The sequence below is a fragment of the Brachyhypopomus gauderio genome, chromosome 15, assembly GCF_052324685.1.
Source record: "Brachyhypopomus gauderio isolate BG-103 chromosome 15, BGAUD_0.2, whole genome shotgun sequence".
NCBI classification, from domain to species: domain Eukaryota; kingdom Metazoa; phylum Chordata; class Actinopteri; order Gymnotiformes; family Hypopomidae; genus Brachyhypopomus; species Brachyhypopomus gauderio.
The window spans coordinates 7,865,683-7,878,016 of NC_135225.1; the positions used below are offsets into that span (position 1 = coordinate 7,865,683).

A 12,334-nucleotide genomic window follows, 5' to 3' on the forward strand; every position below is an offset into this window, starting at 1 on the left:
CTAAATTAACCGAATATTTAAGCTACTTTTATTTTGATGTAGAACAAATGAAATCCTAAACCGGAAACCTTTTTTCCTGTTTTTCCGGCTTTTCTGCCCCGTGGCGTTTAGTTCCCACGTTTGTTTTGTAAAGACTAACTTATACGATAAACATAAATGTGTTGTTAACAAAAAAAAGTAAGCACAACCAAAGCTTCCAAGATACGTAAGTAACCCAACTATCATAACACGAGTAAAGAAAATAAGTAGTTAAACGTGGCCGGGCTGTTCACGACACAAGCGGGAGCATCATTGTGAAGAGTGATGCTATGCTAACGCTAGCAGGGCTTTTATACTCCCAACACCTTGATGGGCTTCACCATCTACTCACTCCAGCAGTGGGACTGCAGTACTGATGTAATGTCTTCATGAGCATAATTGGGTTGTGAAACTATTAGGCAATCTGATGTTAATATGTTGACATCAGGAATATTTCATAAACGTGTAGCTAGCTGATTACTGTAGTTAAAGGCGTCACAGTCCATTACATGCAGTTCTGTCATTATAAAAATATTTGTTGCAATGTTTTACTAAATAACCGGTTCCGTATATAACTGAACTTGTTTCCAAAACGAAAATTACATGTAGTAACCCAGTGAACCCAGTAAACGTTACTACCTACATTGTATGGTTGATATTTGGCCATATTAACTATTGATAACTGTAACTCTTAATATTTGCAGCAGCTCTTTATTCCTAACAGTCTGGTATTGTCTAGATAGGGTTTATAGCCAAACTTGGACCTATTCGTTAATGCATCATTTCAGTGTAAAGTTTTAAATGACATTTTCCTGTTTTTCAGAGTCCACATTCCTTTTGAGTGGGATCACAGACGAGATGATGAAGAACTGGCACCCGAATATTTGCACATTTCTGAGGAATTTGAACGTTGCTTATGAGACGTACCCAGAATGCACCATGACTGCAGGAAATGTGTGACTTTACCGCACGCTGTGATTTCATGTGGAAGTTGTATAACGGAGAATGAAGAGTGCATATATTATGGATTAATTTCCAGTATTCCTACAAAGAGGTTATGCCAGAGCTGAAATGAAGAGGCGTGGTTGATCAACCACACTCTCATCTCTCAGCTATGCCCAGGCGAGGGAACCTACTGCAGGGCCGGGTGCGCTGGCTTCTCCTGGGTGTATTTTTGTTGTTCGTGTTCCTGTTCTTTGCCTACTTGTTGGAGTGCTCTCCCCCTGCAGACACAGGTCATGCGGTACCTGGCCTTGGGGTGGAGCCTTTCGGCAAAGAATATTACCAAGCCCTGCTGCAGGAGCAAGAGGAGCGGCACCTCAGTCGAACGGCCAGCCTCAAGAAGCAGATCGCACAACTTAAGCAGGAGCTGCAGGAGATGAACGACAAGTTGAAGACCCTGCAGGAGAGGAAAGAGGGTCCCGGGCCTCAGGGCCTGGTGGACGGCAAAGATCAGGAACCCGGCGACCTTCTGGAATTCTTGCACTCTCAGATTGACAAGGCAGAAGTGAGCACTGGAGCAAGGCTACCCAGCGAGTACGCTTTAGTGCCCTTTGAAAGCTTCACCTCCACGAAGGTGTACCAGCTGGAGATGGGCCTCACACGGCATCCTGAGGAAAAGCCAGTACGCAAGGACCGGCGAGATGAGCTGGTGGAGGTAATTGAAGCAGGCCTAGATGTTCTAAACAACCCTGACGATGAGGATGGCCAGGAGGCGGACGTCCCTCTGCAGAGGCAGAGCTTCACAGAAAGCAATTTTGTTGAGGGTAAGATCTGGTCATATAGGGTCATTTTATGTAAACATTTGGATTAGCGTTTTTGTCTCTATTTATTTATTTCATCTCCAACATGAGCTGTGTCAGTTGTGATTCATCTAATTGAATATTTGGGGGACTGGAGAAATCTGTTCAAAGATTTGTTATTTTTACTTTTTTTCAGGCCTTTACAGGACAGAACGGGACAAAGGGACTTTGTATGAGCTGTATTTTTCCAAGGAGAACTACCATGAGTTTCACCGCGTCACCTTGTTCCGGCCCTTTGGTCCCCTGATGAAAGTGAGGAGCACGTCTGTGGACACAGCCAGCACAATCATTAACATTATAGTGCCTCTGTCAGGCCGCACTGAAGCTTTTGTTCAGTTCCTACACAACTTCAGGTGAGCTCAGTAGACTTATAGTCTGTCAACTAAACTTCTGACAAAGCATGCATTTCCCCTGTAAACCCAACTACAACAGTCCAGTAAAGCACTTCAGAAATCGTATATATTTGGAGCTGGAGGCAGTTTTTTTGTGACTTCTGGCACGCTGAGAAGTGCATTGTTGAGTGTAATGATGTGTGAAATAAAGTGGAGAGTGTTTTCCTTTATTACTGTACAGTAGACTTTTTCCTATTATGTTCACCTAAGTATGAGAAAGCAGTTTGCCTTCCATGCACCACATGGTGTAAATGAGTCTAATGTGAACACTTTACTGCAGGGAGGTGTGTGTACATCAGGACAAGCGTGTGCACCTCACGGTTGTTTACTTTGGAGAAGACAGCTTGCAGGAAGTGAAGTTGTCCTTACAACAAATGTCCAGGTTTGTTTTCTGAGAAGGTTCTATTTTTCTAGCTACTTGGTTTGAGGTAATATAACTCCTGAAGGATCAAGAAGTTACAGAGACGTATACAAGCTAGAGACCTTAATTGTTGACATGTCTAGTCTATAGACGTGTATTGTTTCATTATGTTTAGTTACTAAAGGGGGGGTAATTGCTAACAGTGATGGGTTATGATGGGGTGTTTTTTGTTAATTAACTGATCAGATGCTTTGAAACTTGTTATAAACCTACATTTTAAAGGATGCCCACTTGAATATAAATTGTATTCATGAAACTAACACTTTTTTTAAGTGAGGAGAACTTCACCAACTACACTCTTATTCCTGTGGATGAGGAGTTCTCCCGCGGGAGAGGCCTGGACATCGGGGCTCATGCATGGGAGAAAAGGAGTGATGTGTTGATGTTCTTCTGTGATGTAGATATTTATTTCACACTCGAATTCCTCAGTACCTGTCGTCTTAACACAACCCCAGGTATGTCATTTCAGCGAGTCCATTTGAATGTGTATATGTACTTTGTATATTTTAGCTTGGTAATACTTTGAAGATATAGGGTGGAGAAAAGAAAAAACATACTTTAAAAAGAAAAAAATGGTATTCTATCATTTAGACTTCTAAAACTAAAATGCAATTAATCTGCATAAGCATTACAACATAGAATAGCATTAAACATACTTTTTCAAATATTTATTGTTTTAAGAGCTGTTTGAAGGTTAAAGTTCTCTTCTCTATAAAAAGTTGTCACTTCTTTCCCCAAAGGCAAGAGAGTTTTCTACCCAGTAGTATTTAGTTTGTACAATCCTGCTATAGTATATGGAAATCTTGAGCTGGTTCCCCCCATTGAACATCAGCTGGTATGTAACCCCCTTTATTTTCTGTTTTAAATTTACCAAAACATTTGATGTACTGCCACATACCAAAAATACAGAACTATTGCAGTTGGTAATAGTAGCAATACAACTGATGTTTAAAGATTCACAAAAAGGATGCTGGATTCTGGAGGGACTTTGGGTTTGGCATGACTTGTCAGTACCGCTCCGACTTCCTCAGCATTGGTAAGTTGTATTGCTATAGAAAACAAAAATATTGTGAATTGTATAAATAAATAAGCTCCCAGTTCATGGCACATTTTTCTGTGATTTCAAACTACAGGTGGATTTGACCTGGAAGTAAAAGGTTGGGGAGTGGAAGATGTCCACTTATACAGGAAATATCTTCGGAGCGAGCTGATAGTAACACGCACTCCCGTCTCAGGTCTTTTTCACCTGTGGCATGAGAAGCTGTGCGCGGATGAACTGACCCCAGAACAGTATCGCATGTGCATCCAGTCCAAGGCCATGAACGAAGCTTCTCACTCCCATCTGGGCATGTTGGTGTTCCGTGAGGAGATTGAAAACCATCTACGCAAGCAGGCCTACAAGAGCAAGACGGAGGACTGATCCGGTCCCCGAATCCGCTGAGATTAAGCACACCGTTGGTGCATTCCTGTTGAGTTGTGTAGCCAGTTGAGATTCATCTAGGTCTTGATAAATCAACACTCTCTGAAGTAGTGCACTCTATGATAATTCATGGACTTAAAGAAGAAAAAAGAAAAGAAAACCCCCACTTAAAAGACTAAATGTGGTTGGAAATACTAAGTGAAGTGCTCTGGGTGAGCTTTTGAAAGCAGGGGCATAAACCCTGTGATTTCTAATCCGAAATCTCTTAACAGGTCAGTTTACTTTCATGTTAATGTGAATGTTTATGTATGTATAATGACCATTTCTGTTGGTGCTTTTATGCAAGCAACTTGTACATGGCCTGACCTTGGCATCTTGCCAGGACCTGAATCAATTCCACAAACATAGTATATCTGTAAATTTAGTGTTTATTATTGAGCCTTACAATTACATTTTTCTATGGTTTGTAGATTGAACGCGCTGTAATTAAAGGGTGTACAGTTTGTAAATGTTGAAGCAACTGAACCAGACAATCAGTCCTGCGTGGGTATGAACAGAGTGGAATGGTACTTAACACCCCTAACGATCCCCCCCATTTCCTGTGATTGAGAGCATGACCAATTAGTATTCAGCAAGTTTTGAATTTAGCCTTTGCACTGTGTACAATGACACTACTTGGTGTCATTATTAGGTATAGTTGAACAAACTAATCAAATGCTGACTTCTGCAACTAAATTCATCAAAACTTTTGTAATAATTTTAAAATAGTAACTGCAGCTAAAGTTGCAGTAATATTCATGTTTCTACACAGTATCAACATTTAATAAACTAGAGCTTTAACCAAATGTGGTCTGTCACAGATCAGCATGATAACTGTCAATGGTGAATTTCTCACTTAAAAATGAAAAATAAAGTGATGGGCAGCTTTTTATTCACGACGACTCGTGTTTGTCATCTTACACACTAACCTAAAGCCTGGAGTTTGATCTGGATCAAGGCCGTCACAGTCAACTGCTGAACTGAATCAGGTGTGTACATCTCATATTAGTTAAAATAGCACTGACTAGGGTGATTTGGCCACTGACCTTAAATGCACTTGACTCAACTCAATTGCCAGGTTTAGTAGGTGTGTCTGAGCAGAGCAATTGCTAGACATTACCTCCAGAACCAGAGTTTTAATACCCCCGAACTGGACTGTTTAAAGCATGCATCTTAAAGAATAGCAGGAAAACGTAAACCATTGCTCACTTTCTGATCGATTACATAAACAGGTAGTATTAAATCGGTTTATTATGCAACCAGTTGCTCACTGTTACAAAGAACATGTTTGCATGGTTACCTAGCAGTAGTTTCTGTTAATACCATGGCTCTTTAAAATGCAGTGTATGGTGGTATTTAAATCCACTACTTAAACCTTAATTTCTTAATTTAAGATAAGTGATAATACTTATGTATTTATATTTATACAAGAAACTACAAGAATAGAAAAATCAAAGAAAAGGCGATTTAATGGCAGACACCCTTCTGCAGAGGAGAATCCATTTAAACTGATTTTTGTGTAGTAGGCAGTGAAGTTTTTTATGATAAATCATCTCAATGTGCAGTCTGCTCTGGATGTATGTTCATGCTTTTATAAATTTCTTTAAGGATGAGCAAAGCTGTGTCCTCAGATTCCCTGATAACAGGAGAAAAAACCCAGAAAAAAAAATTATTCCACAAAATGTATTTACTTACAGAAATTACGAAAGGTAGACAAATCTGTATCCCACTTACCAGTAGCAGAGGTGACTCTGCAGGGCAAACAGGTATTCATTGAAACTTTCGATAGGTTTCTCCTGCAGGACGTAGTCGATGCGATTCCCTGCATTGAGCATGCCCACCTTCACCTGGGCCTCCTCCTCCTTCAGCAGGTCCAGTGGGGCCTCCACCACTAGGTCACCTGCAGCCATGCAAATAACATACGCACCTGTAGATTCAGTCTGACCACAGCAGATCTCAACTGAGGATGATAATGGTAATTACTCCAAATCAGCAAAAATCTTCCAAAATAAAAGTATCACACAAATTGTTCAGGATCACGCTGAGATTCCTGTTTCCTGATTCCAGGTTCCTGCTTACCTTCATCCTTTTGCTTCTCCTCTTCCTCTTTGATTTGGCTGGCCACCATAGCCAACTGTTCATGCAGTTGGATAGAGGAAGTGTGGGCACGAGCAAAGTCGTTGAGTGTCTGCCACGCACTCTTCAGGGAGCTGAGGAAACCATGCTTCAGATCAGACCCCATCCTGGAGAGACTCTCCTTTAACTCTGAACACAACACAGTTAGCACAACACGTGGTGGTTCATTCCAAAACGTATACACCTAAAAGCATTTCTGAACATTATGCCCACTTAGTGACCTAGTGGCAACTTCAAAGCTAGAGCGCCTACCTTCCTAACATGCTGAAGAACAGGGGAGTGTCTGAATAAATGCCATCACACTTCATAGAAAATACTCAATACTGAACAAAAACCTTCATTTACAAGCTTTAAATTATGTGCTTATGTCAATAAAAGACTCCCACAGCAGATTAAAATCACTATTCAAATCACTATTTTCTAATAAATACATTAATAAAGATGAATGAATAATACATTATAGTATATTTTCTTGGGATTAATAGCTAGGGTATAAAAAAAAAAACCAATAAGAAAATGTACATCCCACACGTACCAAGATGAAGTCTTTTCCTCCCTTTATGGTGCGGTATCAGGACGGGCTCCAGGTCCATGTCCGGCAGGATCAGGGGCTCAATCCTGTACGCTACCGGATCCAGCTGCAAGAAACACAAGACGAGTGGAGTATGTTTGGATTTCTTTTAGTTACCCAAATTTTATTGCAACAGAATTACTCCTAAAATCCTGGACAAATGAAATAAACAGGCCAACCCACTGTTAGGAGTATGATACTGATAAATATCATGCTGTATACAGTCAGTATGACTTATGAGTTATGAGACAACTGAAAATTAGACCAGGAAATTAGAATGGGTTTGATTTACCACAGTTCTCACAGGAACATACGAAATCACATACAGGAAAATCTGTACTATAAAATTCGTTTTGAAATTCCAACAATTTATTTGAAAAATAATTTGCTTGATTTTGTGAGACGTGGTTAAACATACTGGATGATAAATATTGAAGAAGCCCTTGCAGGTGGGAAACTGGTAGTTCTCCTCGATTTTCTCCACACCTCGCACAGTCAGAAACATGCCAATGGGAGAGCCCAGCGCAAAGAAATTCACAGGCTCAAAGTCCAGGGCATGATACACCACAGACACCTACAGGGGAACGTCAGCCCATATGAGAGCAAAACAAAACCCATCAAAACTCCCACAATGCATCACTAGAAATTCAACAGTCCCAGGAACTTTTCTATAACAGATGAGCTGACTAGTAACGAGGCAACAAAATCTTTAAAAAGGACGTTTCATCAACAGGCACTGAGCCAGATTACCCTTGGATGTTTTGATCATGATCGAACACAGACTAATCTAGAACTTTACCTGCCCAGTTCCTATTTCGAAGCAGTTGTAATCCACATGAATGGAGGACGTAGTTCTGCCCACAGGGGCTTTGCACCTGGACACTTCTGTGCCTGCTCCGCTTTGTTGAGGGGCCGACACCGCTTTCACTTCCTCTTTAGCCACAGTTTCCATCTGCACCGTTTGCTGTGCCGCCTGAAAGTGTGAATAGACAGAATGTGATTTAAATGCACTGCATCAGATCAGCAAGCTGACCAAACCCAGAAGACATTTTAAGGAAAGACAGAGAGGGTTTTAACCTGCTTCGCCGCCTTCTCTTTGACAAACTTAGCAAGCTTCTTGCGAGGCCCTAAAGGAATGCCCATTTCCTTCAGATCGTCCACTGTGCACATAAGCTGCAGTGAGGGACAGAGACAGATCAGCAAAAACAAGGTGATGCCGTATGAATGCACACAAGAGAACGGAAGCTTGTTCTCACCAGAGACTCCACATCGATCTTCTCCTGTTCGAAGGTGCTAATGTACTCAGACAGGCCCAGCTGCTCCAGAACAGATGACAGGTCCGCGGATTCGTCTGCCTTCTCATTTCCGTCCTCCACTGCAGCTGAATTGAGGACCTCACTGCTCTGTGAGCTTGAAGGACTCGCCTGCAGCTCCATCACAAAGCATGACTCTCACTCAAATCGTTCAATGGAATATCGAAGACTTAATGGTTTTTGATCGTTTTAGTTGTCTCAAGGAAAAGAGAGAGAGAAATACTGTTTTTCTATGCTTTTTTAGGCTAAGTGTAGATCACTTGATGTTTGCAAGGGCACCCAAAATGTATGATTAACACATTGGGTTGTAACCTGATCAAAACATACCTGCTTCATCTCTGGTTGAGCAAGTCCATTAGGTGTTAGTTCAGAAGAAGGTGAGGCACTCTTCTGATTAGACATTAAATCGAAGAGGATCAAAGAGCCTGAGTGTAGAAAAGATGGAAAATAAAATTAAGCAAATGCTATTAAGCTATTTCAAGCACATTTGGAAAATGTTCAATGGCATTTTCAATGGCATGTTCAAAGTAAATCTAAGAAACATTCAAACTGAACTGAATCTTCCTACCCAAGCTGTGTCCAGACACTGACACACCCCCTCTGAAGTCGGGGTTTCTCTGCATGAACAACGCATAGAGCCGGTTTATCTCAAACGCCACGGTGTCCATTATGGTCTGACAGTAGGTCGGGCTGTTGTAGAACAGCACATCCAAAAGAGTTTCATTGGTGAAATGTCGCAGCCGGCCTGTGCTGGGCAGAGTGATTTTTTTAATACGCCTAAACAAGGAAGTGAAATGAACAGGTTCAGTTTGAAAAGGGCCAGGAGCCACAAATCAAATATGACAGGTTACTGTAGAAGGTTAGAATCCTAATGATGGTGCTGCCGTGTCCACTACAAAGAAAGCTTTAGACCTGTCCACTCCTGTAGCGTCCCCATGAAGGGCCGTGTGCCAGTGAACAGGCAGGAACTCCACACGGCTGATGACGTGCTCGTCCTGGGCCTTCTTAAAGTGACTCCGCAGGAGCTTCAGGGAAACACTGCGGAAGTCGTCCACTGGCAGGACACACACACACACACACACACACACACGCACACGCGCACACACGTGCACACACACAATGTCAAAACTTTCAAAAGTGCACTTTTTTTTTACGGACATACTTGTGATCTAATCTGCAACTGCAAAGACCATAATAGGCAAGCAAGGCCATGGTCTGAAACCGATTACAGCTCAAGATTACTGGCACCCTACGCAGACACTGACATCAGTTTAGCAGCAAAATAAAGACTAAATGTTTTATGAAGACTTTAGCCATACCACATTCCACTATGCTTCTGAATCGCAGATCACAGACAGGGCCAATGCCATGCACCATAAACACCAGATGGTCCACTTGTGGCATCTCACCTAGAGAAAAGGATTTTCCAAATACATGGAGTCAAATTTTTCAGTCGTGCACCAGCAGACTTTATTTAATAAATGTCTGCTACTGACTCAGCAACATCACAACCGTAGCAACACTTGAGCATGAGTTGCATTTAGACTTTTTTTTTATTATAAACAAGAGCACGGTCATGAAACAACATTTGAACAGCTTCACCTACAAACAATGAACCACTTCACCGATCAGCAACAGACACAAGAATCTTAATTAAAGAACAGGTTGGCCTGCTACACAACACAATCTTGGGATACCATTTAATGTAAAGTTAAAACCCTTATGATGACAACAGTTATAAAATGGTACCTGTATTAACAAAAAGGTTCAAAAAAGGCTACTCACCATCAGGGACTTCATCATGGTCATCATCCACACCCCTTTTGACAACTCTGGGCCGGGTCTGGCCATCCTGGGTGGTGCCCCACTCGTCAGGTACTGCCGAGGCCTGAAACTGCACTATCACCTGAACAGAGCATCGGGTGGGGTTTACACAGACAAGGTGGAGGGTATCTTTAGTGCACACCCCAGAAACAAAATGTTTACACTTTGTTTAAAACCAAGATGCTTGCAGAGCTGATATGAACGGTGTACCTTTGGATTGTGCATGACTATCGTCTCGCCCGACGGAAACTCCAGTCTGCGGTGCCACTGGTTAGTGGTCACTGCCTTTTTATATTCAGCCTGTTAAAAGAGTCACAGTTTCATACACATGTCACACACTCACCTAGAGGCTGTGATATTGCAATCTAATTGCAATCTCGTGCTCAATAAAGATTAAAGATAACTACAAGTACTGATTGAAGAAGGATAATGAGTCATGGCAGTTCTGTGACCCACTCTAACTAGAGAAATCATGGAGAAGGAACGTATGATGTGCAGGCTGACCATGAACGTGTTTGTCACCTCTAGTTTGTGACTGAACTCCTCTGAATAGGGGACGAAGCGGCTGTCTGCGTCTCCTTTGTAGAACCAGGTGCACCGGCGCACCTCGGCTGGCTCCTCCTCCCAGTACACTGCAGTTCTAATGTGATCATACAGCTGCACATCATACCTCCCGCCGTCTGTACACACCACCACATTCTCTGGATCCGGCTGCACTGGAGAACAGAAGCAGAGAAATACCGTTTTTACACTAGTAGTCAGGACATTCTTGAATCAGTCTCTGATCTAGGTCACGAATACATTAATATATGACCAAAACTATAATATCTTAATTTCCAGCTTACCAGAATTGAAAGTCTCTTCCAGTTGAATGGAATCTACAATACTAAAGGGAAGCCATACGTTTTTGGACTCTACTTGCTTGCAATAAAACCAGTGAGGCTGGACAGGCTCGTAGACGTTGTAAGAGTACTGCATCATGGGGTTGACAGGAACCAAAGGGCCAGTCATGCTGGGTCCCACGGGGGGTGGAGGTAGAGCCTGTGCAGGGTACGGCTGGAGAGAGACACAACAACACTGAACACACTGCAAACAGCCCAGACAATCTATCAGGAAAACAGAGTTCTAGTGCGAATCTCACATCACCACACACAAATACACACACACACACATTAAAAGCATGTAATCAGAAACAGAAGAACCTACCTTAGCAACTGTAGTAGGTGTGGTGTGGAAGGTGGGAGCTGGTGGGGGCTGAGAGTAGGGGCTGGGGTGCTGTGGGGAGGGAGCAGGAGACTGCTGCTGTAGCTCAGGAGCCATAAGGTACGGGCTTGCTTTACTACTCGTGGCTGTGTGACGATATGGATTAAAGGGCTGCTGGGGTCCCTGGGGAGGTGGAGGTGTGCCCACATTAGGGGGAGGAGTGTGGGTACGCATGGGGCTTTGAAAAACCGTACTGGCGTATTGCTGAGCTGGGTTCACGTGAGAAAGCGCAGGACTGGGTGCCCTCGCGGTACTGGATATTTGAGAAGGACCTGGCGTTGGAGTGATGGCAGGAATGGGAGGCATACTGGACTGATGGCCTATGGAAGCAAAGGGGTCACCACTGTTGGCAGAACCAGAAAAATAGCTAAATGTTGAGGGCTGAGCAGCTGTTGAGGTCTGACCAAGGAAGCTGTCTTCTTCTCCAACTTCACTCCCATCATCTGCACGAGAAAAGAATTTGAGGTACAACGCAATTATGGGGATTACTGAGAACTAAAACTGGACAAACAAAACACGCCAAAGAATAGAAACAGTGTAAATGTGTGATTTGAGCTGTCAATATTATATCCAGATATGGTCATATAGGAACAAGTGTTGATATAAAACACTCGGGATACTCAACAGCCCCAACACAAACACCTCAGATAATGACACTGGCGTCAATAGCGTGAGATGTTCGCGAAAACGTATATTTATCTGGGTAGGTAGGTTAGCTCGTTAGCAAACACAAACCATAACCTGGTTAACCAGCTACAGATTAGCCGTCAAACTCACTCGCTTCCTCTCTCCTAGCATCAGTCTCAACCGGCTAACTAGTCCAGTTAGATATACTTCTCTCATTATCTCACCTCCGGATAAAACTGCTGGGCCTGTTGCTTGACTGACGGGAATAAACGGCAGGTTAAAATTAAACTCCGGCGCCGTGGAGAAGAGCAGGTTGGCGCTGGAGCTGGGGACGTTCGTCTTCCTTTCAGCCATTTTCAGGCACTATTACACGTAGCTTGGCCCCCGCTGTCGGATTGCAGGAGCAATAGATGTGGCTAAGCGCTTCCGTGATCGTCAAGGGGAAACCTCGGACCGCACGCAAAACCGCTAACACGTATGTCATTGACCGCCGCGACGCTGCGCGCTG

At 42.9% G+C, this 12,334-nt stretch overlaps 2 protein-coding genes across 3 annotated transcripts; one reads left to right on the plus strand and one right to left on the minus strand.

Annotated features, from left to right (window-relative positions):
• Positions 1-67: 67 nt before the first annotated feature.
• On the plus strand, positions 68-4,991 carry csgalnact2 (chondroitin sulfate N-acetylgalactosaminyltransferase 2). The gene is made up of 8 exons (XM_076974288.1): positions 68-205; positions 842-1,784; positions 1,957-2,173; positions 2,493-2,594; positions 2,907-3,088; positions 3,374-3,468; positions 3,588-3,669; positions 3,767-4,991. Exons 2-8 carry the CDS (start codon positions 1,133-1,135, stop codon positions 4,051-4,053), a joined length of 1,617 nt encoding a protein of 538 aa, XP_076830403.1. The 5' UTR covers positions 68-205; positions 842-1,132; the 3' UTR covers positions 4,054-4,991.
• A 334-nt stretch (positions 4,992-5,325) lies between these two features.
• Positions 5,326-12,289, minus strand: sec23ip (SEC23 interacting protein). 2 transcript variants are annotated; one of them, XM_076974286.1, is made up of 18 exons: positions 12,051-12,289; positions 11,143-11,642; positions 10,782-10,992; positions 10,459-10,652; positions 10,147-10,236; positions 9,898-10,018; positions 9,432-9,521; positions 9,025-9,166; positions 8,681-8,889; positions 8,440-8,537; positions 8,056-8,229; positions 7,877-7,972; positions 7,599-7,772; positions 7,218-7,373; positions 6,764-6,866; positions 6,172-6,357; positions 5,827-5,992; positions 5,326-5,728 (listed from the first exon to the last, which is right to left on the minus strand). In XM_076974286.1, the coding sequence occupies exons 1-18, from the start codon at positions 12,178-12,180 to the stop codon at positions 5,647-5,649; spliced, it is 2,922 nt and encodes a 973-aa protein (XP_076830401.1). In that variant the 5' UTR covers positions 12,181-12,289; the 3' UTR covers positions 5,326-5,646. The 2 variants fall into 2 exon arrangements, with proteins under 2 accessions (XP_076830401.1, XP_076830402.1); XM_076974287.1 differs by having other exon boundaries at positions 8,056-8,223; positions 12,051-12,283.
• Positions 12,290-12,334: the final 45 nt, after the last annotated feature.